General features: G+C 38.7%; 1 protein-coding gene across 1 annotated transcript in view; it reads left to right on the top strand.

The window, feature by feature from the left end:
* Positions 1–27,287, top strand: part of CNKSR2 (connector enhancer of kinase suppressor of Ras 2) — a 219,863-nt gene that overhangs the window by 44,180 nt on the left and 148,396 nt on the right. Inside the window, exons 3-4 of the mRNA XM_067289740.1 lie at positions 4,492–4,694; positions 16,735–16,822. Coding sequence (XP_067145841.1) covers positions 4,492–4,694; positions 16,735–16,822 — 291 coding nt within the window. The remainder of the gene's footprint in view (positions 1–4,491; positions 4,695–16,734; positions 16,823–27,287) is intronic.

Below are 27,287 nucleotides of genomic sequence, written 5' to 3' on the forward strand. Positions count from 1 at the left end.
ACCGAGCTCCCTCCCCACCTGATAGTGCTGTCAGGGACTGGCACGGAGACAGGCTGTCACAGGGGCTAGGCCGGCTCGCCGCCAAAAAAGCAAAACTCGTCAGTGGTGATTAGAGCCGCTGCTTGTCAGCGCGTGAAGAAAAGAGCTACAATTCATCACTCACACTGTCATGAGAAGCCACAGAAAAGTAATTAGCAGGTAAAATGTCTATTAATAGCTCCCACCACCTTTAGTTCAAACACCCGGTGACAAGCTATTACTGTGTGTGGCTTAGCTTCAACAAGTTCGTGTTTTGTGATTGCTGGAGACGACTCTATTAGCGGCGTTTCTGTGGAGGTGGGGTGTCTCTGAAGAGACCCTTGTTCTCTGGCTTCTGGGGGAGAAAGTACATGTGAAGGCTTGCTTCGCTTCCAGTAATCTCTATGAGGATGCAGAGGTTTCTCTGTGGTTCTTCCAGCGACAGTAAATTTATTTTGGCTGACGAAACCATAACTTGAGTTGGTACAGACTAAATGCAGAGTGGGAAAAAACACAGAGTTGTCTCCTTTGCCTGCAATTATCTTTTTACATTGCTTGAAAATAAATGCATTGTTTTGCTAAGAAAACTATTGTTAATAGTATATTATCACATGTAAATTATGATTAAACTTGGCAGTTATTTTTTGAGCAAGCTTTCTTTCCAGTATTAGAAATGCAACTTTTTGTTTGTTTTTAATGTAGGCCAGAGATGGTAGTAATAAACAAAGTGGGGATTTTGTTAGCTTGGCTGCTGTTTTAGCATCCTTCTACTTGAGGACTTTAATAAACACAGCTGTCCAAAAATATATTCCACCCGATATTTATCTCTGCATTTTACATCTCTGGATATATCTGGTTCATATTATGGGTGGAGGTTTTACTGAAATCAATGCTATTCCTAATATAACACTAAATTTTATAAAGGTTAGATGTTAAGTGTGTCAATTCTTTATGTTAAAGAAAACACACACTTTTTTAGAATACATGTGAAAATACACTACGTATTTCAACGTTGTCTTTTCCTCTCCACATGTCTGCCAATAAAAAAAGGCATCTGAAAAAGAATGAGATGTTAATTTGAGGCTACTAAACTTTCATTGGAGCTGCTTTTCTAAGGAAGCATACACATATATATACAAATGTACCCTATTTTCCTATTGCAGAATAATTTTTCAAATGCCTTTTTTGCTATGTCTATAGTGTTCAATACCGCGAGTTTTGTTATTATTAATTCTTTACCTTATAATAGAACGCAAGGCCTGCGAGTTGCCTGGGTGCCCGGCGTGGTGGGCATGACACGCAGGCACAAACTGGTCCCGAATACCGTCCTGTCTAAACAGACCGGGTGAAGTCTGGGGGCTAGAAAAAAGAGACGTGAAATAACTCCAGTGCTGCTGATCCCAGTCTGCGGGTTGGCATGGGAGCGTGCCCTGGGCCAGGCCGGGCATGCAGCAGCCCTGCTTGCTCCTTCCCAGCACCTTCTCTCCCCTTGTTTAAAAATGAAAACCGTTTTGGTGCAGATGAATTAGGTTTCCTTCATGTCTTCTTTCTGCTGTGGCAGGGGGCAGGTTTAGAGGTGACTCGGTGTGGGGGCAGATGGGGGACTTGCCTACCCACTTGCACGCGGTGTGAGCGGGGTGCATCCCTGGGACCTGCGGGAAAACAGGGTGACGTACGCGAGGGGAAGTGTGAATGAAATAGTTCTTAAACAGGGGGATGCAGCTGCACTGAAGAGAAATTCCAAAGAGCAAAAATAATGATAGTAGAGAGAAGAGAGGAAAAAAAAAAAAGAGGGCCATATGGTTTGGACACAGGCAGCTGCAAATTGGTTCCGTTTTGACCTGACCTGAGAGTTGTAACGTGAGGGGCTGCGGAGGTGATAATCTCTCCTTTTCTGGGCACATTGTATTTGGTGCTGTGGAGCTCACCTCGCACATGTAATGCAGCACAGAGCAAGACCTGTGATTCCAGATTAAACTTAAAATGCGGGTTCTATGCTAAAGGCATTTTTAAAACCGAGACACATAGGTTTGGAAGAGATTGAGAGGTATAGCTCGATGAATTGCTGAGGAACCTCAGATTTACGTTTCTATCTTGAAGACAAGCGCAGTAGTTGGATAATCGCATTCAACTTCATCATAGCATCCATGTTAATTATGAAATTCAACATTTCTGTATATTAAAAACAAAGAAGCCTTATAATTAAACCTATGGCAAACCTGCAATTTGTAACCTTTCCCCTCTATGTTTGGGGACAAGAGCAATCCGGTAAAAGCATGTTGTACAGGTGTTGTGGGGTTTGTCTGAGGCAGGTTTTTTGTTTGCTTGACTCTTTGAAACCCTTTTGCTGCTTTTGCTCAAGGCTAGCTGATCTGTAAGAAATTTTGCAGGATGCATCTTTGTCAAGAGTGACTTCCTTTTGTTTTGTTCCTGGCTAATTTTGCCAAATTGAGCTAAATGCTTAAGAAATATGATAAAATAAGGCCGCCATCATACTTTCTCAACCACTGGAAACACAGCAAATTACAGCAAAACAAATTTATTTTTATCTGATGTTTCTCTCTCTTATTTGGATGAATTTAATAAGTAATTAGTTATGAGCCATTTAACTGCATAACAAAGTATGTTTTACTTTTCCATCCTAATTTATTGCTTTCTTCTTGTAATTTTTTATTTATAGCCTAAATCTGTTGTATAATTGCTATAGGATCTTTACATGGTGGAAAAGTCATTGCCCAAACGTGTTAAGTATGATGGCAAAGGACAGCACCTACACAGCAACTGTTCAGCTGATAAACTTATCCTTAAAGCCCTCATTGGCCAAAAAATGTGTGTTCTCAGAAGTTACAGTAGAGATTTTTTTTAAATGCAACCTTAGCATCTGTTCATTTCCCTCTCAGGCACGTTCCCTGCTGGGAAAAGATGATCATTGTTGTTTTAGTGGATCCACAGTAAGTGTGTTCAGTTTACAAGTGCAAAGAGGCTTTGTCTGGGGGATGGGAGACAAATCATATGCTGAAGTCTCCTCGCTGCAGTATTTCAGCATTTTCTCAGGAGTAGAAGTTGCAGAAGGACTGGGGGCTGGCTGTTACCAGGGCTCACCTCAGGATAATCTTCCCGGAGTCCCTGCATAGTTAAAGAGGAGACAAGTTAATTTAGTAGACCATTTCGATTAGGAGCATGACGACTGCTGTAAATAGTCTTTTTTCTATGAGCAACAGAGGAAAAAGAATGACAAAGGTAAATGAGCTTCAGCAGTCTTAAGTTGGCATTGATGAATCTCCCTTCTTCCACCTCTTGTCCTTGTGGACCAGTTAGTGTGGGGCCACAGCCAGGTGTCCAGAGCGAGGGCTGGTGTGGTCGGAGGGTGTCTGTAGGAAGTAGATTTTTCTGTGTGCATCTGAACCCCGCAGGTGCTTTCTGCATCGCACTTCATCATCATTTGTGGTAGAAAATGGCCCACCTTCAATAGTAAGTGGCCCTTTCCATAGTCATCAGAGAAAGTTGTGAGCGCTATGAGTTATAACCCCGTGATGTGGTTAAGGCAAGGAGCACCTTCTGCAGTCCCATACAGGAATAATAAGCTCAAGTCTATACGCTTGCTTATTCCTTTACAAAGGGAAGGGAAAATCTCTTCACTATTACTCCTAGCATTTGTGAGGGAAAACAAATCTATTCTAGAAATAACTGATGGCACTGATGGCACTATAATATATTATAATTGAACATTAAATTAGTGCATTCTCAAGTGCAGTTTCAGCAACATTTGTATAGTTGAAGGATTTCCAAGCATCATTTGTTAATATTGCTGCATAATTATTCCTCTCTCTGCTGCGTAGCTGAGGACCATAATTTAAGTTTAAGGGGTTGACTATGAAATGGAAGCAAAGTTTACAGCTTGTCTTTAAAAGGGCAACATCGGCACTGTACAGAGGAGTACTGTGTTCTCTCATCTGTGATTCAGCTTGTCCTTTGCTGTTAACAAGAATAAAAAGAAGTGAATGAACATGCTTCCTTCACTGAAACAAACAAAAATAATTTGGTGTTACACTGTGTCCATACTGTGTACTTGTGCTGGTTGTGAGCCCCCTTTCCTTAGGTGAGCTTAGAAATTGGTGTGAGTGTGGGCATGAAGGACAGGTCCATAACCATCAGATCTACTGAGAGAACCATCACATCTACTGAGAGTGATGCACTGCTTTTAATATCAATCTTCCAGAGCAGGGTTTTCTTTATACTGAGTTGTTTTTCTCAATGCACTCATAATTTTGCTCTTCTTCTGTTCTATTTTTATGCACTTTAGAAACAGAACATGCCATACATTAAAAAAATAATGAGTAGGTGTATTTCTACCTTAATTATTAGGAATGGTTAAGTTTTGAAGCAGAACAGCAGTCTTGCTCTTTCTCAGTACTTCATGTTGAGCTGCAGAACTAACTTTCTTTTTGTTGTCTTTTTTTTTTTTTTATGCAGAACTATGGTTTGGAAACAGAAAATCTAAAAACCCTTTCTCACAAACTGAATGCATCTGCCAAAAATCTGCAGAACTTCATAACTGGGAGGAGGAGGAGTGGTCACTATGATGGAAGAACCAGCCGCAAATTGCCAAATGACTTTCTGACATCAGTAGTGGATCTGATTGGAGCAGCTAAAAGTCTGCTGGCTTGGCTGGACAGGTAAAATCTCCCAAATGTGTCACAGGTAACCAGTTCATGCACATGCACAAAACCAAAACTCTTTGCAAAATGTTATTTAGGCATTGAAATGGAAGCAGAATCCATTTACAAATTCTGAGGGAAAATTTCTAGCAATTTCTTCTTGTTACTTGAACTGCCAGCATGCAGTTCAAACAGCCTTAAGCATAGTATTTTTAAATGCTCTGCAACCCTACGCATATCTGGAAACACAATATAGCAACAGGAAGACATCATTAAAATATATGTGTGGTTTTTATTAATATTGAGCAACACTTTGGGCAGCATAACTCAGATTCATTGCTCTGATATAATCAAACTTACAAAACTGTGATTGTACTTTTCATTATACTGATGTTAATATATACTTCCACTGTGTATGTGTGTAAACATGTATGTTGCAGTTTAGGTTTATTAAATTGTAATGAAGTATCTCTTAAACTGTAGATGCATCTGGAACTGGATTATACTGCCTGTATTACCTAGCAAATATGTTTGACGAGGACTTTACTTTTCTCCTTGGCCTTTTCTAATAATAGCAATAGTAATATTCAGGTGTTTAAGATGATCACTGAAACTCAAGTGGTTAAAATTAGTACATCTATATTTCTTTATAAAATGCATCATCACAGAGCATTTTTATTAGCAAACATAAATTGCTCATCCTGATTTGAAAGTTTATCATTTTTTATTTTGTATGCAGCAGCTAAAATTTTGCTCAGAGTATGAGTTCTGTGTGATTCTTAGAATCCAACAGACTTGTTTGGATTTACTGCTTTGGGTTTCGCTTTGTTTCATTTTCATGAGGAAAACTGGCTTCTATTCCATAAATGGTCTCCTTGTGAGAGGTTTAGGTGAGGCATGAATCTTTTCCATTTCTTAAGCTGAACTGTAAACTCTCTTTTGTTCAACAGACTGCGGCTGCCACTGCCTCTTCCTCTCTCCTCTCTTTCTAGCCCTCCCTTAAGTGTCAAAACCTGAATATCTAAAGTTACAGTCCAAAATTTCTATTTAGACACTTAATATTAGATATGCAGAGGATCAATACAGTCTCATGGAAAGAGCTTGGTACTGAAACTTGAAAAGCTGGGAATACATTTTTAGCTCTGCCCATAGCCTGTTGCGACTTAAGACCTGTGGGCCTCACTTTTTCACCCTGTAATTCGTTTTTGGCAGAGAGCAGCCTGGGTTTTGAAACAGAAGGAATAATAGAAAGACATCTTCTTCTGCATGGGCAGATCAGTGTTTTACCACTCCTTTCCATTTAGAAATAAGCTTGATTTTTTTCTCATCTGACTTGTGGATAATGGATAAAGACTCTTAATTAAGAAGTTGAGTATTAGTATGAGATTTTTTTGCATAGAGTCTGATATTAAAAAGTGAACTTTCACAGATACATAGGGTAGTGCACTGAAAAGTAAGTTATGTGTTTTAGTAGTCGAAGTTAAGAATGATAGTGATTGTTGATGTTAGGAATCATTTACATGTTATTATATACCACTACTGGCATATGTTCTTCCAGAGACATGTTAAAATGGTGTTGCCTGTCTACTGACACTTTTTTTTTCCAAATTATAACATTGGATCATAGTGGAAAAATGTGAACCTCTCATGTTTTTTCTCTGGAGGGCTGGTCAAATAATTGAATAATGAAATTGGAATTAAATAGAAGTGTCTGCATCTGACCACCAATGTGTCACTGTGGTACTGCAAACTGGGCCCAAACTATGTACTTTTAATATTAAAAGACAAATCCAGCCTGGAAAATGTGTTTGTAGCTCAAAAGTGCATGGAGAATTACCCATTACTAAAATTATGTTTATAAGACAGCTGTAATATATCTGTCAGAGATAATCAGACGGCAGACTTTAACGTCGATCGGGGAAGATCTCTTAAAATCATTTTAAAAAACATGTATATCAGTTCTATTCTCAGGAAAATGCATGGCTTTTGCCTTTATCTGAAATGATGACTGATCGGCCCCGGGAGTTCCAAGGAGTTAAAAATGAGAGCAGCCAAAGTGGGAGTCTGCTTTTAACAATGTTGTCTTTGGCACCCAAATAAGACTTCCTAGAGGCAGTATTTTAATTTCATTTAGATTTCTGGGAATGCCCTTCTGAAGATGTGACTTAAACACGTGGTTGTGGCAAATGTTCTTTGTAGCATTTTAAAACTTTTCTGATTTATGGGGGTGTTTTTTTGGCTAGGTTCCCTCCTCTTCTTGAAGCCCCCAAGTTGGGATGAAGGCAGGCTAATGACTGTATTTTTCTCTGGAAGTGGGAACATCTGGAGATCAATAGGATTCTGCTTATTATATTCCTTCTTAGCAGCTATTAGGGCCGCTAGGGGGAGATAGAAAGATTTTAAAGTAAAATATGGAAAGCCAAGAACATGGATTTTGTTTTATTCTACACAGTCCTTAATATTAAAACTGGACCTAAACCTTAATTTTTTGGCTGATTCCTAACACCAGTTCCATTTTTGGGGTGTGACAGAGGGGAGACAAAATCATTAGGAGGAATAATGTGACTATTAGGGTTATCCACTCCATTGTAACATCCATGGTAGGTTACTCCTGTGCAGTCTTTTTCAAGTTACATCTGGAAAAAGCAGCTGCAGTAGCTCCAACTTGCCTAAAGTGCAATGATATGTTTCTTAGGTGGAGGGGCTAGTGATGACTCCATACAGCTTGTGCTTCCCTTGCTGCTCTAGTGAGCTTTCTTCTTCTGATGTTTCCATAGGATGCTCACATCCTATGTGAGGTCTATAAGGACCTCACTAGGCCAGGCCCAGTTATCAAAAGAGTGTGAGAGCTGTGATTTGCTGGGCTACTGCCATTGCAGCTTTTGGGATTACACTGTGCAGGGGTATGTTCTTCTTTCTTCCAGGTCTCTGCCTGGAATGGTCCTACTTCTAGCTGTATGTCAGAGCATGACTTTTCAGTGAAAATTAGGGTAACTTTTATTGCCAAGTTTTAAAAGCCTCTGGTTTAATTTCATTTAGGAACTGGAAATTTTAGTAGAGATTTCTAGCTGTTTTCTAAATAGTTTGGCCGATGATTTTTTAGAAGCATGAAAGAGCTCCCCAATAAAGATGTCCTGCAAAGAAACTATCATCACTCTACTAGATTATGCCCTTATACTTTTTAGACTAATTTTAACTTCCCATTATTGTCTTAACCCATGAAACCTTTTCTTTTCTTCCAGAAGACTGCTGAAAAAGTTTTCACTTAATAATATTTTATTTTATGCTCTTTCCCCAGTCTTCAAATTCCTTCAAGCCAATTTGCCTGATATATTTGTCCTGTCCTGAAAAATTGTAAGAATCTTTTCTGCAAGTATGGTGCATTTCTACTTGACACATTACTTGGATCTTAAGTTGATGAAAAGCTATGCTTTAGGCTGCAGCAATGAACTACTTATCTGCTATTCAAAACAACTTGGCACCTAAATGTCTCTAGTGCTGTTTCACAAGAATAACAGAATAATGTATATAGTTATCCATTTGTTCCAGAACTTGTATTCTTTGGATTAGTGACATATGGAATATGGACATGGTCATAGTGGAATATATGACATGGTTCTGAATCCTTCTTCTTTTTTGATGTAGTGAGTTCCTGGACATTCTTCTGTCTTTTATAGGGCTGAGGTACTCCATTGTGGAGATGAAACCTCAGTGCTTTCTGCACTGTATGCTTATTTGCTGAGATTATGTATAGCAGTTCTCCTAAATGTGTTTCTCACATTTTGAATGACAGTGAGCACATGCACAACCTTGCCTTCAAAGTCGAGAGAACTAGTTTTATGCAAAAATTATTACTTGCTGTAAATAGAGGTGGGAGTCAAATATCACTGAACAGTCTGGTCAAACAGCAGTCTGGTCAAACAAATAAAACTCTGCTTTATACTCCTGACCTCAAAGTGTGTTAAGTAATATACAACCTGGAGGCCAAGCAGCAAATGTAACAAGTACAGATCTCCATCTTACATATTTTTATTGTGGTGTTCAAAAACAGATTATCAAAGATCTAGAAAAACTGGAAAGCTGACAGTCAAGAAAGCACAGCTGAATCGAAAATAAACTGAATAGTTGAAGAAAATCAGCGGAAGGAATGAAGAAAAGACGCAATTGAAAAATGCATGTAGATTACTGAGAATAAAAATTGAGGAGAAAAGTTGTGTGTCCCTCAAGCTAAACATAAACTTAAGGTATGCCAGAGGTATATATTATCCATCTGTGGCTTTCTTGAACTGAAAGCACCATGAACTCAGTCAGGATCTTGAGAATCAAACTACTTGTTTTCATCTTTAACAAATTGTGTTAGGATTTCCTACTTGTATCTTCAGTGATACCTGTGAAAACTTCACAGTTCTTGTCCTGAGGCAAATGTGAACTTAAAAGCAGTGATATCATAGGGAGCTCAGAAAAAGCTTCTGAGCTCCAAGTTTAGGGGGTTTAGCAATGCTCACAACTAACTTTTTCTTTGGTTAAGACACAGCCAGCTCTTGTGCTCTACTCGCATCTCCTTTCTTTCCTACCAACTTGCTACTACCTATTGGTTGCAACTGAAATTGTGATGAGTCGCATGACTGAAGGGCGTTCAGATTCATCAAAGACTTTTTCTCCCAGTACCTGCCAAACCATCTGACTGGCAGAGAGGAGGTTGTATTTTCATCAGAAATTGGCACCATGTTGAGCATGTTGGAGGCTGCTGCAAAGTGAAGGCACCCGTGGGAACAAAAGAGTCTTTTACACATCCTTTAAGCAACCATTTTTTTCTTTCAAGTCTTGCTGTACATCATATTCCAGTGTAAATACATTCATATGTTATATGAATATATTTTCCATGCATGGGACAGCTAAATTTAAAAGGTAGAGCTCATTACTTTAGCTCTAACCAGGAGGAATTGTAATGCTCCTTGTGGAAGAGGAGTGATCCTGAGGGAACCTGACCTGGAGTGACATTTGGTAGCAGCTGCGTGAGCCTTGTCTCTTCCCATCTTGTCTCGTTCCCCTGCCAGCATCACTGCCTGTAACACCCGGCTGCTGGCTTCCCTTGCTTCTGTTGGCGCCTTCTCCTGAGCTGCTCTTAGTCTAGTGCAATCTCGTCATTCCTTTCCACCACATTCCTGTCTCCTTTGCAAGTGGACCACTCTGGGAACCTGCGTATGTCCTGCTGGCTGCGAAGCGAGGCAGTGGACTGAGCAAGGAAATCTTCCCAGGAGACTTGTGCTTCTGGGCTCCCTCCTTCTGCCCACTCAGTGGTGCCGGGGCTGTTCTCTGGAGCACGGACTCCTTATCGCTTACATCCTGTGCAGTCACTAGAAGAACGTTTTTGGCTCTTTGCAAATAGCACTGATACCTGTGTAAACTATAAAGCTGTATTTGGAGACTCGGACTGGGGAAGGGCTGGTTGTTCTTAGGGCTTTAATGGCTCATTAAAGACAATCCATTATAATGCTGTAGCTTATTTTTCAATTAAAATTTTAAGAAAATGTAATAAACATTCCTTGAGATAACTACTACGACATTTTATGTCTGTTTTTGTGTCACAGATTTTAATGGCAGTGAATTAGGATTTATCAGGCAGCACTGGATTTTTTTAGTGTGCTGTTTGACTCAGCTGTCTGTGTGGGCAGTGATTCAATGCGTCTTTCACAGCAACTCTCCTGAATCCTGTTTTTTAGCCTAGGACTACCCCCATTTTGGAAATAAAAAACTTAAACTGCTGCTACAGATTACAGTGAAGTCTAAGTAATGGGAATAAAGGGATCTTGTGGAGATTTTTTTTTATTTTATTCCAATCTTTCAGTGCTGTGCCCAGAGAAGAATTAGCAGGCTGACAATACTCACCAACCTGATTAATTTACCACTTCTATCTAGAGTCTGATACATGAACAAAATGGAACAAGAAGATAGAAATTGTTGGCCATATAAAAGGTATGGGTGAAATTGCTGACAGTAGTAACAGTGTAAAATTTCAGAGTAAAAGGCCTTTCTGGAAAGTCTAGCTTAACTTTTAGGGGAGCAGTTAGGTCTTCAAAAAACAGCGGGGTGTAATCCTTTGACTTTGAACTGCAGGTGAGCAAGTCATTTTAATGTTCAGCAAAGGAATTCTATGTATACTTAAATCCTATTCATTAATGCTCAGATCTGTGCCTTAAGTTGGGGACTTTGGGACACTCTGTCAGGTAACTTTGCACAACAGAAGGGGACCTCCAAGCCCTATTGTGGGCTGTGTGAACTTGCTCTGTGGTCCTCCAGCAAAGTAACAGAAAAGTGCAGCCTGTGACGGTGGAAACACTCCCATTCATATATGTGAACAGTCCTAGGTGCTCAGCTTCAGGACACTGAAGCTTAAGTGTGCTTTCTATGCCAGAACTGTGGTAGCAAAACACACTTTCCACTAAAAAATGAGTCTTCCTCTTTTCACCATGGTGATGTACACAATGCACACATTTTCTTACACTATAGGTAAACTTTTTTCAGTTGGATTTCTTTGTCTCATTGTTTTCAGTGTTTAGTGAGTGACTATTTTATAGTTGTAAGTAAGAGGAGCATTCACTGGAAGAATTTTATGCTCCAAGGTTTGCAAGCCCATAACTTCTCATTTTCAAGGGATGTGTTACTAGATTAAAATCTCCTTTATAAAGGACTCTATACAGCCACATTAGCTATGCTTGGTTGTTGCTTTTCCTGACAGCATAGGTCTGGTTTGCACAGAAGATGGGGAGGGGGGAACAAGTGAAGCCCCAAACAAAAAACAAATCAAAGAGTTCAGTGACTCTTTACTTACCACACAAATAATCCACTTTCTGTCAGTCAGTTTTTCAGTCTTCAGCCTGCAAATCTTGTGTTTCCTTTCTATATTCCCCTTTATGCTTGTGTGAATGGGATGCCAAACCTGCCAGTAAATGCTGGCTAAGAATGCAATGGCACTTACCATGTTAGTGCTACTGGAACAGCTGTAAATGCTTAACAGAGCACTCCTTTAAAGGAGTCCTTTATTCAGTGTGAATTTCATTGCATTCCTCCCTGAGAGTACATAAAACAGTTCCATTAGAAATACAAATAATACGTTTGTTGCCTGAAAAGCCTAAAACCAGGAATCTCAGATGGATGCTGGCACAAAAATGTATGCAACAATACTGTCCATTCAGAATTGTATTTGTTTGGGCTTAAAGTGCTACCTTTGAAAACTGAGTTATATTACTCATTGGGTTACCTCTCTCTTTAGAAGAATTTTGACTATTATGTTTAGACAAGCTTCTCTGAATATGTTTTCCCTTGTTAGGATGCTAAAGTAAGAATAGTACTGTTTTTCAACCCCTCACAATATCTATTGTTATAAAATAGCTCAATATGACAACGAGTGGTGAAATACAATTAACTTTTATTTTTGAGTAATACTTTTATGGACAGCAGTCTGCATTTGTCCAAATTGCAAATCTTTTAATGAGAAATAGTTATTTCTGAATTTTTAATATCATTTTTCCCTAGCCAAATGTTATATGAATAAGACAGATGAGGCTTAAGCATATGATACTGAAAGTGTTGGTAGTCTAGAAATGCCAAGCATCTCCTTTACAATACATACCTTTTTAATATTTGGGAAAGATTTTCCTGCATGTGCAATGACTAATTTTGTGTATTAATAGCTGTCGAATAGCATTATTTCTTATCAGTAGAACAGCAACATGTGAGGGAACTAGCTGTGCTGTATTCATGTAGCTGGCTTTTCTACCAATCCTTCAAAGTGTCTTTATTAATTAATTTGTTGGATTAATTTTTTTTTTTTAATCCTAAAAGATGCTGATACTGCTAATGATTTTTATTAAGGTCTTCATTCAAAAAAAGTGTGTGTGTGAGTGTGTTTAAAAAATATATATATGTGTGTGTGTGTGTGTCTGTTACAGACTGCCTTACACACATAAGTGTATTTATATTTCATATTTCAAGGTCTTTTATCTCAAACATCAGTTTAAAAAAAAACAAACAAGCAATAGGTCCATGATATTTGGCTATAGGGAAACCTTGTTTTCTATACATTAGGGCCTTGAAGTTGATTTACTTTAATGTTTAAAAAAAATGTAAGCAAGTGTTTTCCTGTGAATGAGATAATTAGAAAGGACCTCTTCATCTCACTGGAGTCTATGGTATCTAAGAAGGTGCAGGTTCACAGTGTGGGTTCACATAGTGGGAAGCATAAGAGGCTCCCTCTTCTCTAACTGCATACATGGTCACAAAACATGTATGAACTTAATTATATTTGAAACCTTTTCAACACGCATCTGTCAAAGTGGTTTGAAATGGCTAATGGGTTCAAATGTTGGAAAGGAGCAGGAGGGAGAAGAGGTAAGAACAAGGGCAAAACTGCCTTCCACATGTGTGCACAAGCATTGCACAAATCCTGGTCCCTTAAGAAATAAGGCCAGAAGGGGATACCAAAGTGTAGAAAGAGAAATAAGGCAAGGTCCAGAGGAGGAGATGAACGGAAAGAATAGGTGGTCAGGCAGCTGTGTGGTGGAGTTATAAAGGTTTTTCATGTGGGTGTTGCAAAGGAAGAGGCTGGGGAGGTTTTGAAGGAAGAAAAAAGTAATTGGAGGAGGAACCGGGTCAGAAAGGAGTTACTGAGGTCAATGTCCCAGCAGGAAGTGGGGCAACACAGTCCAAGACGGCTTCTTAGTTCTTGTGCAACTTAGAAAGCACTGAACACGCATTTTGAAAATTGCACATGTTCTCAAGGACTTTGCTTCGCTGGAGCTGTACGAGACGGCTGAGAGCTGAAGGCCAGAGGGACTGAGAAAGGGGCGGCTTTGAAAGGAAAGAGTAGAAATTGGAAGTTGATAGAATTGGCTCAGCCAAGCCTAGGAATGAATTTTTTAAAAGTTCAGGGAAGTGGTCTAATTCCTCAAGGAATGCTGTTTACTTGGCATATTTCTGATGGATTGCGAAGGAAGGTATTGCAGCAGCCATTGAAAAGGTACAATATATATAGGTTTTATTTGCAGTTACACATATGTTGCCTCATCTGTCCACAGCTGCAATAATACTGTACTATATTAAAATTATACATTTTACTCTCAGTGGCTATTTTATTAACAAAGGGGATTTTTTGTCGGATTGGTGGTTCACGGTGTGCTCATTATGAAATCCGATCAGTGATCCTATAATGAGGTTTCTATTGATATTTTGGTAGAAACTGCTGACATGTTGCTATACTAAGTCTTGCTAAAAGCTCACAGTTGAAAGTGAGGCTTGGGATGCAGTACCAAAATACATTTCCTTTGGCAGTACAGCTATTTTTAAGACCTTTGTCCTTACAGTTTCCTCAGCTGCTCAGGCAGTCGTGTCTATACAGTCATCTGTGGGGTTGTGCATGCAGACTGGACCAGTGAAATGATCTGAACTGGGGAGGGGGAAGTAAGGGAATTCCTGTGGTACTGGTCTGATTTAGGGCAGGACCCCACGGAGGCATTGGTGCAGACTGATGTGAGGGAATCGGTTTATAAGTTGCGAAGACCCAGCGAGGAGGCAGCTCAGGGCCTCCTTACATTTTCTCTAGGGGCAAAGCCCATGTTACATGGACCTGTCACCTTACCCATCCAAGTCATGAGGCGTTTTTCAAAATGTTACATATTAGTTTCAACAGAATCACAGAATGGTTGAGGTTGGAAGGGACCTCTGGAGATCATCTAGTCCAACCCCCCTGCTCAAGCAGGGTCACCTAGAGCACATTGCACAGGATCGCATCCAGGCGGGTTTTGAATATCTCCAGAGAAGTTATTGATTTTTAGTAGACTTTGCCTCTTGCTGCCACCCTTGCTGCCAGCTTCATGTGGTGTTTTCAGCAAGTCTTCGATGTTACACTTCAGTGTAACAAAAATGAGTAATATTTCAGTCCTTTTGCTTGTTCTTTAATGTCAACCAAATTTATTCGGGGTATTTCTAACATTCATTAGGAGCAATGATGGTAAAAAAGTCATTATTTTCCTCATGAACTATGAAACTAAACTAAATTGTAAAAGTATGAGGGAAGATCATGCAGTATTAGAAGCCGAAGCCTACCATGTGATTTTGTTTAGAGAAATGCTGGAGGCTTTGAAATGTCAAATAGATTCCAGTTGTGTAATTTGAGGATCAAATTGTATTAACATACATACTTAAAGTAAAATAATATCGTTTGCTGGCTGGATTTCATTCATTTTAAATAATAGCGAATTTATAAGTGAAAATGACCTTTTTAATTCAAGGTTTCAGGTAGGTTTCAGAATCCCAACAGTTACAATTTTGAAGGGAAAAATATTAATTTTTTTTTTAGGTCTTGGCTAAAGTACTTTTTAACACAATTATTGTTCCCAACCAAGCAGTTCAGTTAACTTTTATCCTTTAATAAGCTCACACATCTCCTGAAATTCAGTAATACTCTGTGCATGTGTCTGTGAGTAGGCCTAGTACAGTATGCATGTACTGTGCACGTGCCATGTATTGCATAAAACTTGCACTTTAAATTGTGATTATAACCCTGTGTCAAATAGCTTTTGTCAGCACCTTTTGGACCTTACCCACGTGCTATCTATGGCATCCTCACTGTCGGGCTGCTTTTAGTTTTCCTAAACTCTGCCTAGCTTCCAGTTTCTGTAGTCTTATTTTAAAGAGAATGAACTGCTCTTCTCCCTACGTAATGTGGGCAGAAAGTATATATTGTTGTATGATGTACATCATCAAATTGAGGTGCTTACTCAAGTCTGATGGCTTTAAAGTTTATTTTGTCTTGTGAACCATTAGGGCAGCACTAGCAAGGAAAGGGAGCATTAGGAAAACCAGGGGAGATAGAGAAGTCCACATGGGCTTACAGTAGACAGTTCCAAATCTGCTGATACCCACATTTCAGTAATTCTGCATATGGAAAAAAATGTTGAAACCTGTTAAGAACCAGCTGAACTATATTTGGAGTTACCATTCAGACATGTTTATGACTGAGTTCTTTGTACTGGCTACTTGTCTTTAGGTTTAAGTGAAGAAGGTGTAATATCAACTGGCACTGTAAAACTCTTAAAGGCATATATAAATATGTTTGCTCTAAGATGTGACGGAAGAAGGCAGCTGGGGAAGGGTCTTGGCATCCAGCTTAATTTAAATGCCACCAATTTTAAAGTATTGTAGAAGAAGTGTTGGCCCCCTGGATGATCTACTGACAGCTTGTTCAGATATTACAATCCTTGCAGTGCTTTGCAATATATTTTATTAGCTCAAGTGATAAGAGAGAAAACAAACAAGCTTCTAGGTAGACAAGCATTTAAAACATTTTGACATGAAGTTTTAAGATGTCGAATGCGTGTAGGTGACCTTTTTAAATGCTGGATTACACTTTCCTCTCACTAAGCCCTTCTGATTATAGCACAGTCTAGTGGGATGTTAGGTTGTGCCTCCAGTTTAGCCTTTGCAGCTGCTCCTGAGTGTTCATCCCTCTCTGGTTTGAAATGCTCTTCTCCCCTTTGGCTAAAAGTTTTACTTCCTCTAAGTCCCTCCAGTAATTTCACCAGATATTAGGTCAAGTCCCAGGAATCCCAGTGAATCAGCCAAATGCTTTTCTGAGCTGTTTCACATCTGGGCACTGCTCACATCACGGGTGGAAGGAGTACCTGTGCCTTGCCATTGTCAGGGTGTTTGAAAACAGCTGCAGAAGGCAAGGTAGGCTTGTCTGGGGAAGTGAGGGCCGTCCAGAAGTAAACTGCAAGGCTGTGAGAAGAGGGTGCTGTTATAAATGAGACTTATTGAAGAAGAACTTTGAAAACCTTACAAAACCAAGAAGAGTTGATCATTTTCCAGGAATATATGTTCTGTATTTTACAATTCTAGTAGTAGATTTTGGATATTTTTTGTGTGCTTTTACTATCCCTAGACAAAAATCACTATTAAAGCACTATGTGTACTAAATGTATTATGCACCAGTGAAGAAAGTGTAAATGTGCCAGGGTTATTCAACACTTTCTTTTTCAACCTTTTTTTTTTTTTTTAGATCGCCTTTTGCTGCTGTGACAGATTACTCAGTAACAAGAAATAATGTCATACAGCTCTGTCTGGAACTAACAACAATTGTACAACAGGTATGAGACCATCTGCTTATAAATCTAATTAGTTTCTTCTTGCCTAATAGTAAATGGCCAGTCACTTGTTCACACAATTTTGTGTTACTCTTTGTCTATATCCTTTTCTAACATAAAGTAGGGAATATTAGTATTTAATAAATGCTTTATAAAAATTCTGCTTCCTGTTTTTATAGTGCTTGTTTGGACTGTGCTGTGTATATGCTTCTGCATGTCTCCATACTGAAATTCATCTTGGATTCTCTGTCTAATATCGTCACTATAAATTTGCAAAATCTATTTGATAATTTGCTTATCTAATTTCTTATATTTTGTCAATAACTTTTAATTAACTGTCTGGCTCAAAAGGTCTGTATGTAGTGGAGTTTGGTTGTCTACTCTTTCATGCATTCATAACATCTAGGCTTCTGTAAAGATGATGCGTATCCCCATGAGGCTAAAATATAGACATAGACACTTTTGTACAGTCCACCTTCAAGAAAGCCAGAAGCAGGTGCTGAGAAGCACTTGCTAGATGGGCTTCATTTGGGAGTGCTGTCTAGAGACCCTTCCCCACCCATTTTGTTGCATCTCTGTATGTGGGCTGTATCAGTCCCTGTCTTTGCCTATTGTTCTGGTAAAAGTGGAAAGTCTTTTTTGTTGCAAGTTCAGACTAATGTTGATACCAACTGCATTAGAATTAACCTAGGAAATTAAAATAGTCCTATTTAACTGAGCATCATCTTGTACCCTGATGCAAGCGTTTCAGAGATCCATCCTATTATTCTCCAGTATTCTTATAATTAAAAGGATGGCAATCAGTTGTTTTCAAATTTCTTTTGAATTGAGTATATCAGCTCAATTAATAACTTTATATGTTATCTAGGTTTGTAGTGTTTGGAGATCAGCTATGAATGCCCATTCTACAGGGAAATTTGAATTAGTTTTAGACTATCAAGAGAATCTGCACCGTTTTATCTAGAAGTGTTTTTGTTTGTTGAAAATGCTAACCTGAAGGCTGCTTTTTTTTGACAGTTATGATAATTGCCTAGGGCATAAATGGCATGAGGGATTAGAAAATAAATCCTGTATTTTGGGGGGATTTTAGTAAATGAAAAGAGACCTTTCACTGCTCCTGGATATTTTACCCATTGTGGGTTGTTGCTGGTTTGCTTTTGTATTATTTGTATGAATATCTGGTGCTCTTTACTTATAATTGGAGCTCAGCAAGTCCAACAGAGTTCAGTTTGAATAAAAGGAAAAAAAAAGACTGCATAAGCTAATGGACCTTGCAATTCATGTTTGAGGGGTTTTGAGGCTGGGGTTAGAAACTTCAGGGCTTGTTTACAGTTCAAGCAATTCAATCCCCAATGAAAAGAGTCAGAGCTATCATTCTTCTTCAGTGCTACCTGCTATGTTTCTTGCCGGTGATTCTGATCCATCTACGATCAATAATAATCATAATAATGAGAGAAGAATGGAGAAAAATGAAGAAAGTGGGCTAGGTAGGGGCACTGAGGAGATTTTTCCCATCATCACACACATCAATCCAATTTAAGCAATGTTAAACTTTTCTTATGGCCTCTTGATACGACTTTATTTGACGATACTCTTCATCTTACACAAGAAATGTATTTTTCGTTGACCCTGTCACAAATCTGTACAATGCCATAGATCAGTTTGGTTTATATTCCCTCTGTACTGGAGAAGAGCGGTACTGCTAGTGCCCATCAGTTCAAATTCGGGAAATGCAAGTTTCTTGTTTTTCTTTATTATTATTATTATTATATCATTTTTCCCCAATTATGTTCACGTATTTTGAGGTAAAGGTGGATAGTGGACTATTGCCTCCTTGCTGTCCACACAGCCTTTTTGCCTCCTGTGCCCAGGGCTGGGGAGCACTCCAGCCCCGTTCTGCCGTCCTGCGCTCCCGGACGAGCTTCTCGCCATTGCCCAGCCTCAAACTGTGATAGATGTGCAAGGGGTGGTGGCTGCAGAAGAAGAGGTTGGGCCTTTCGTTTTTTTGCCTGGCTTCTGTATTATGCGTGCTTTTATTTGCTGTTTTGCACTCGTTGTACTGTGAGAAGGGGTGAGTACTCTGAAAGGAGGTGCATAGGGCAATACCTGACCCTTTGCCAGGCTGTTCATTTTCTGTCGATGTGAGGGCAAGAGCCCTCTGCTCCATTTTCACATATCCTCTACTAATTAGAAAGTGGGTAAAATATCAATGACTCCAGTATTTCCCAGCTCAATATCAGTTAGTTTTCTTTCAAATCCATCCTTATCCATAATACTGCTAATTTGTCTATGGTCTTTGAAAAATAAACACAGAGAATGATTTACCTTTGTGAACAAGATCAAATATTATTATTTAATACCTTGGGAGAAGAGAAGTCTCATCTTCACCAAAACTGACATAATTCCCCAATCTAGAAGCAGTTCAGTACATGAATCCATACTTTGAAGTCAAAAGGGGTATTTATGCACCTAAATTTAAGCATGTTCTGAAATTGAATTGGGCTGTATTCAGAAGAATGATAATGAAAAATTCCATTACTAGTCCCAAACACATGTGGTTTGATCGCTACTTAAAACAAATGCATTCCATCATAGCACTTCAAAACTCCTTCACTGAGCTTTTCTTTTATATGATCACTGAACACATTGAAAATTCTCATTGTGCTTTTTTAAGGCTTTAAATTGAATGTCTCAACATCACTTTATCAGGTGTTTTTCCATCTCAGAATCCCCTTTCTTTCATATATGAAGTACTTCCTAGTGCTTCACTAATTTATAATAATTTATAATTTAATTTATAAAGAATATTTTTGGTTTATGAGAAACCTAGAGAGAGTGGTGTTACAATTTGCTTATGTAAAACTAGCTACAGATTTTATAATGCCTAATGATGTATTAAAAACATAAACCTATAATCTGTATGTTTTCTTACATCTTTGGCTTTTTTAACAGTCATACAATTTAAAAACAGAACTCCACTATTTACTTCAGCAACTGAGCACTGGGAGGTTTCAAAATTTTTTGTGTTGTTTCCTTACAACCAATCTGAAGATTTATTAACTAAAAACTATTCCTTATTCAAGATGGGGAAAAAAGCTAAAATTAAGCTGGCTTGCTCGTATTATTTTGCAGGTTTTGAGGCTAATTTTAATGTCAGTGTTTCTTCATAGCATTAAGTTTTCTTTCCCTGTTATCAGTACTAAATGGATAATGCACTAAAAGTTGGCAGAAAACTGCTCTCTCTTGTAAGTATGAAATCTTGGAAAATCTGTTGTATTTCTGTGCTTTAACCTTTAAATAATTAGAAAAGTTGGAGTTATGATTCTTACCTAGAGACAGGCTTTGCAATATAATGCAGCATAGTGCATACTTTATATTTTAACTGTTTCATTTTCTGTTTGTGTTGCACATTGCCCAAGGATGCAGCTAACAGATGAGTGTCCAGTGGGTACTTGCCATTGCAAGTTGGTCCCTCAGAGCGGTGCAAGTTATTATTGTAACCTGCTTTGCATTCATACTAATCATATGCTTTTAGGCTTAGAGATTTTTTTTCTCCCCCTTAGGACTTTAGGATATTGTTTCGTAGGCACTTCCTACAGGTTTTCACTCTTAATATTCCGTCCTCCTTGCTGATGGCTTATTTAATTCAAGGCTTGCGTTCTTGTTTCATTTTTATAATCAAATCTCCCCCTACAGCATAACACAGGAAAAAAAAAGAAAAAAAGACTTAAATAACAAAGACATGAGACTATCATGATATTTGCTACCATTTCCTTGTGCTCTCAGCTCACATACTATCTCCCTTTCTCCCCTACGCCTACCCATCCGTTCAGCACATCCCCTTAGGACCGGGGGTTTGAGTGTTATCTGTGCTCTCTGTTTGCACCGCACCAAGTAAAAGGCACCTGTTCTTTTTCGATGATAAAAGAAAGGCATTATAGTGATATGAGTGCATGGTTTTTAAGGTTGTTTTGGGTGGGTTTTTTTTTTTTTTTGGTTCATTCATGAATTTAGATTTCTGTTGGTGGAACTGTAAGAATAGTAAATACATGTAAGGAAGAATGTGAGTGCCTGTTTGTCCTTATGAAGTTAATGGAAGTCTTGCTATTAACTGTGTTAGACACGGTGTTCAGCTTCAGATGGTGCCTGGAACTTATTCTGTTCAAGTATGTTTGCTTTGTTTTGTTTTTCAAAAAGGCAACAGTAGCTACAGTGATAGCTGGAAGAAGCAAAAGATTTATTGTTTTCTTAGGCAATCTGTATCTAGCTTTTATTGTCATTCTCAGTGCTGTTATCCTAAGGAACACATTAAGATTTCAGTAAGGAAACTTTCTTTTGGGAGATTAAAATCGTGGAAATCTTGGAAATATCTGAAAAGTCTAATTTTATAATTTTATATTGTTTTCAGATTTATAAGTTATTAGACGTTTGAAGAAAGCTTTACCACTAAATGCCATGGCGCTTACAATTCCTGTTTAGTCTAGCAGCACTCAAGTTTTTCACTTTTTTCAGTTTATCTCACAGCCTTAATGTCTTGAGGGATTTGCTCAGCAAGATGCTCCAGCACTAGCATAGCTAGGCCTTTTTGAAAGCTTCACTGCAATTCGTTCTCTGCCTAAATATCTTTTTGAAGAGGGTGGTAGCTTACTGCTTTTGTAATAGGAGTGAATATGGAGACCAGTCACTTGGCAGACATGGATTTAGCTTGCACAGTTGTCACAGGATATATTCATGACTTTATCTCTTGCAGCAGCAGCGTTGGGAGGTAAACTCATATTTCAGGTTACACAGAGTGAGAACCTGGGTGCTGCAGTTTGGGAAGCAACAGCCAGAATGGAAGATAAGTAGGAAAGACGCCCCCAGAAAATCTAAAAAACTGCCTGGACTTACAGGTAGCTAGGGATTTAAACTGAAAGCCCAAATACAGAGCACATCCAGAAGTGCCCCGTGTGCTGGCTCAGCTGAGTGGTTTGAAGCTTGGTCCCCATTTAAAGGTGCTCATGGTTCTCAAAAGTAGGTGTCTGCGTGCTCCAAACCCCTGTGGAGTCACTTCCCGTACAGGGCAGTGATCTCTATTGGGCTTCCAGCCATTGCTGTCTTTTAGAAAGAAAGATAATGAAGAGGATCACAAATTACTTCCCAAGCAGTGCAACATTTTTCTGATACACTGGAGATCTAAGTGATGTCTTTTAAGAAGTGTTAGTCTTCTTTGCATTTTTTATAACCAAATGGCTGCAACTTATGTGCTGAATGTTTCAAATATTAAGCCTCACTGAGAAAATATGTGTAGGCTAATTTTCCAAATAAAAGGAGAAAAAGGGAATTTACTCTCTTGGACACTCCACCCTCCCAACACAGGGTCCAAATGTGTGCTAGATAATGATTCTATTAATTTTCTTAGGGCAACATCAGATTCATGCACACAGAAGAATAATAAATATCCTTAGGAGTAGTAATATTGTTACAAAGTATCTTACATATAATCTTTTCTATCACAATCCTTCACTTTTGTTTTTAAGTCCTAGTTATTAAGGACTTTAAGGACTTGCTAAATATAGCTATAAAACTTTGAAAGTAAGGTCATACTAGAAAGATAATTATTTCTCAGGTATTCTTAGCTAATAAAGTGGTGCTTTAATAGTTTAATGGTGTGAATGTTTGATTGGGTGCTCATTAAAGCTGCTTTGCACTTCCCTATTGTTGAGATTTTCAAAGCAAGATGTGTTTGATGGAAATTAAGCTATATATTAAATTTTAAAGTTTTTAATTTAAACTTTAAGAGTTCTTCCCTCCACCTCAACTTCATTATCAGATGCTTCCAGGAAAATCTTTCTTATCCTCCTTTGGTAAACAATCACCCTTAAAAACATTTTTTTATAAAGATATTTCATGGAGAGGAAGCCATATTCTTGGAATTTGAAATACATATTTTTAGTGCAGCATTTATATAAAATGCCCCATCTCTAGTAAGTGCACAAGTGTGTTGGTAGGTAAATAAGTGTGTTTAAAAGTTAAAAATGGAATGAAAAAGTCCCACAGAAAAAAATAACCAGGCAGTGTCTACCTATAGTACCTGGAATCCAAATGATATTTATATGAGAAAGTTATAGCTCATTGAGAATAATAATGACAGAAATTTAGAGTGACCTTGAATCCTGCAACGGCTGATCTTATGCAAGATTTTCTGTTGCACAAGGTTCAAAGCAGTGCTCAGATGTACGGGTGTTTCAGGATATGTATTATTCTGTGCGGCTATTTTCTTCACACTTGGAAGTCAATGTATAATGTATAAGGTACCATAGGAGTTAAAGGATTGTTGGAAAGATGAAACTGGCTTTTGTTTACAAAAAGCAATATCAAAGCAGCTTGAATATATACTGTTAGCAATGCTTTCCTCTTGTTGAAAAGAGAGTAGCTTATTTCTGCATAGCACATTTTACAGAAAATTTCATAAGTAATTTAATGTAATGTAAAAAGTGCCTGAGGTACTTAACATAGATGACTTTTTCTGATTCTGATAGTTTATTTCTGCTATTTTCCTGTACTTTTTTTCTTGAAGTGGCTTACTTTTAGGTATACTACCATCTTTAGAGTTAAGTTTTGGAGTCCTTTTTGAGAAGGGATTAGGCACTAAGTAGCTCAGAAGTTAAAACATTAATAGTCTAAGAGGATATGCACTACTGCTAAAAAATATTTCATGCCTCACATGTTGTCATTGAGATATATGCTGTAAAGAGTTTTTTCCTAAACTTTTGTAGTTTGTGATTTGACATTTTCAAAGTAGCTTACGAATTCACTGTATGCTTTAATAAACCCCACCTCCTGGAGTCCTGTGAATTTGTGACCTTTGTTTTCATTTTGTTTCTTACGGAAAGTAGTCTCTTTTCCTCATGGTTGGGAGCGGAAAAAAAAAAGAAAAGGAAAATATGATTGTTGAACACATAAGAAGCTTAGTGACCAGAAAGCAAAAAGGGGGTTGAAGTTGGTTTGCTTTTTTTTTGTTTTGCTTCCAGATTAATGATTGTCGACGTCAGAACATGGGGAAAAATGACAAACAAAGCAGGATAGTTTGAGGAAAGAAGACAACACCTTTTGATGGAATGTATTCTGAGAAACCAATGTAGCTATTAGACTTTTCCAAGAAAAGGAGCCCGAGTGGGTCAAGGTGATAGTGAAAGAGTCAGGGGCTGCTTGGGTTAATTGATCCATGCAACGGGAAGAACTACCAGAAAGTAGCAGAAAAGCCGTGGAAACTCAGATCAAGTGCAGACAGAGGCCAAAAATGTGTTCTGATGTCTCATATGTTTCTTTTAAATAAAACCTGTGGGTTTTTTTTCTCAGAGTGACCATGTAGTGGCTGTGCCAGTGCCTGCTGAGTGGCATCACAGATCCTGTTTAGCTGGAGACAGACAGAGAATATGTGCCATGCTTCTTGCATTGCTCTTCACAAATGCTAGATTTAATCACTAATGACACTGGGTTATGGTTATATTAGTCACCCCAATAGAAGTGAAGACTGAGACTTTGGAAGCTCTGATTTCACTCTCCTGTGTCTTTGTAATCTGGTACAGGAAAGCAGGATTTCAACTTCAGTGTGGTGGATTGCAGAAACCATGTGTTGCTAGGTAGCTAGTGGAAGCTTTGAGCAAGAAAAAAGTGCAGGGTCAAGCATGTTTCAAGAAGGTAATGTGTGAGATATATTTGTGTTTGTTTGCTGAAATCCATTAAAGAACTGAAATTCATCGAGAATTTCAGAAGATTCAATATGAAATGTTCAAGTGATAGCTGAGCCTGAAATGCTATCTACCTAAACATCATTATTTTTTCTCAAGTTCGACTAATTTTATTTCCTCTGTGGCAGAATAACCACCTAGGCACTATATGCATCATGAGGTGTTTTGCTGCAGTTGTGTTTTATAAATCAGAATGATTATCAAAGACAATAGTGAAGGAAAAACAAAGGCAGAAAACTGAGAAGTTATCAACCTTTAAATAGTCTTGGAAGTGACATAGGAAACTTAAGAACTGGCACAACAGACTGATATTACTGGAAACTATATTTTGCATGTCAGTAATAAAAGATTTACTTTTGGATGTCCGACAATAGTTTTTCTGGATTAGGGGAGTGGGAAAGGGGGTGTTTTGGGTTTGGTTTTTCTCCTATGGGTGGAACAATCTTGCCTCATTTCCAACCTCTCGTCCATTGTGGTGGATTTTTTTGCCTACTAACTGAGGAAGCCTCTACATAGAGGAATCACCTTAAGAGCTGAAATTCAATTGAGACCCTATAAGCATGCAGAATCCTGCAAGATATGGGCAAGTACCAATGTGACTTTTGTCAGTACAGAAATACTTGCTGGGATTTCTGGCCTAGAAGAATACCAGCTCATTTTAGAAATACTGTATCAGGAAGGAGTGTTACTTTCTACATGCAAAGTAAGAACTAAGATGTGACCAGATGCCAAAGGAAAACAAGATGGATCCTTTGCAGTAAGGAGGGTAGAAATACCTGGAAATGGAAAATGACTTCAGACAGGTAGAAGAAAAGCGTTTAGTGTACACAATGTACCTCTACTAATCCAGAGAGCAATTTTTTCCCAGTAGTTGCTTGATCTGTGGGTGATTTATGTAAGTTGTGTTAAATTTTTACATGAAGAATTCTGTTACTATGGTGATAGGTGCCACTCCATACAGATTGTTTAAATAATATTAAAGCAATTCTTTGTACTCTGTAAGCTGGGTAATTGCTATTAGTTTGTACACAAGGGTTGTGAACTTAAACAGAATTGCAGCTTCATTAAATATTCAGGGAAAGGCTCCAGACTTTTAGAAGCGTGTTAGCTTGTGTAGGTTGCATAGGAAATGTCTTTTTATGTAGCGTTTATTTAATAGCTGACATTATATTTTTCACAATGGAGAATTTTCCTCTTCCCTTAACATCTTAAATGGTGTGCGCTCACCGTTCTGTTTTCTCCCATCTCCATAGGCTCTTACTTGCGTTTCTGCTGGGGGAGGATGGAGTGGGTTGCTTCACGTATATGGATGAATGCTGGCTGAAATGTATAGGCGCGGGGAGCAGTAATAGCATGCAGATGCCATAGACCCCATGTCAAGAAGCTGCAGGGATTGAATAACTGTAGCATAAGTGGAGAAGGAAGGCAGTATTGCTGAACGGCAGTGGGAAGCAAATCAACAGGATTTGTGTGGGAAGCGAAGAGGAGTTGCAAATGGCACCCAGGTTGTGAGCTCGTGGGACAGAAGGTGGTGGAGCTGTTGACAGAGACAGGGGAAGGAGGGAGACGCAGGGAGAAACGTGATTTCAGCTTTTCAGCATGCTGCGTTCGGGCTGGTGGCGTATATCCAGGAGGAGACTCGGAGCTGTGAACAGAAGGGACGAGAGATCTGTGAATCATCAGCGCAGGGATGGTAATTAAAGCAGCATGATGCTCGGAGGCTGCTGAGCAATAGGGAATGGCTTGCAGAAGAAGGGAGAGCTGAGGACAGAGCATCCCGGGCCTGCGGTGGGCTGAGGGAGGAGGCGCAGCCTCGACGGGAGACTCCTAAGGAGCAGTTCAGTGGGAAGAAAGTTAGGGAAAGCACATGTTTTGGGAAGGCAGCTTATAAATAACCTGTGCATTTTTAGCAGTAGCTGTGTAATTTGAAATCAGGTATACCTGTAAATCACAGTCTGGGCAGTGGAGTTCCCTAATGTCCTTCAGTTTTCTAATCATCATGCTTTACACAACACAGGAACATTTTTCACCACCAGTTTTATATTGATCAAGTTTATTGCTTCAAAACTCTGATTGTTTAATTCTGTCGTCAGCTGCATTAAATGTGTTTTCCATGCATTTTCTGTTTTAAGTAGTGAAAGGCTCAATTGATTGCATCTATCTTGTCTTTGTACCCATTTGGAAATCATGTACCATTTTCTTGGTAGGTGAAAAGCAATGAAGAGTAATAATAAATGAAGCCACAAAGTGTCTTTTATTTTTTTCGTATTTTGGCAGAGCTTTAGACTTTGTCATCATTATTGTTTTAAAGAACATTGTTGTTGTTTGTGAGAACCTTTATTTAAGATTTCAGTCCCTGTCTTGTTGCTCTCTTGCCATAGTTAAATTGGGCATAATTCAAACAAAATGAGCCTTCCTAGAGCCAATGACACAAATTGCCTTGAGCCAGTGACACTTGATCAAGCTCAAAGAGGACTTCCTGAAGCCAGAACAGTTGATTTTGAGGGTTGCAGTGCTGAGGATGAAGGGACAGGGAGTTACGGTCTGAACCTTCTCAATTTAATTATTTTTTATTGTTGCTAAGTAGCAACGCTGACAGACCATCCGTTTGACATACTGATATTAAAGGATTCAGTTACAGTTTTAATCAATTTGAGAAGCAAAGGGATTTAAAGGATGACTTGGCTTATTTCCAACAAATGGCTACATTACTCAAGAGCAATTTTATACCAAAG

The sequence above is a fragment of the Apteryx mantelli genome, chromosome 1 (assembly GCF_036417845.1).
Source record: "Apteryx mantelli isolate bAptMan1 chromosome 1, bAptMan1.hap1, whole genome shotgun sequence".
NCBI lineage: Eukaryota > Metazoa > Chordata > Aves > Apterygiformes > Apterygidae > Apteryx > Apteryx mantelli.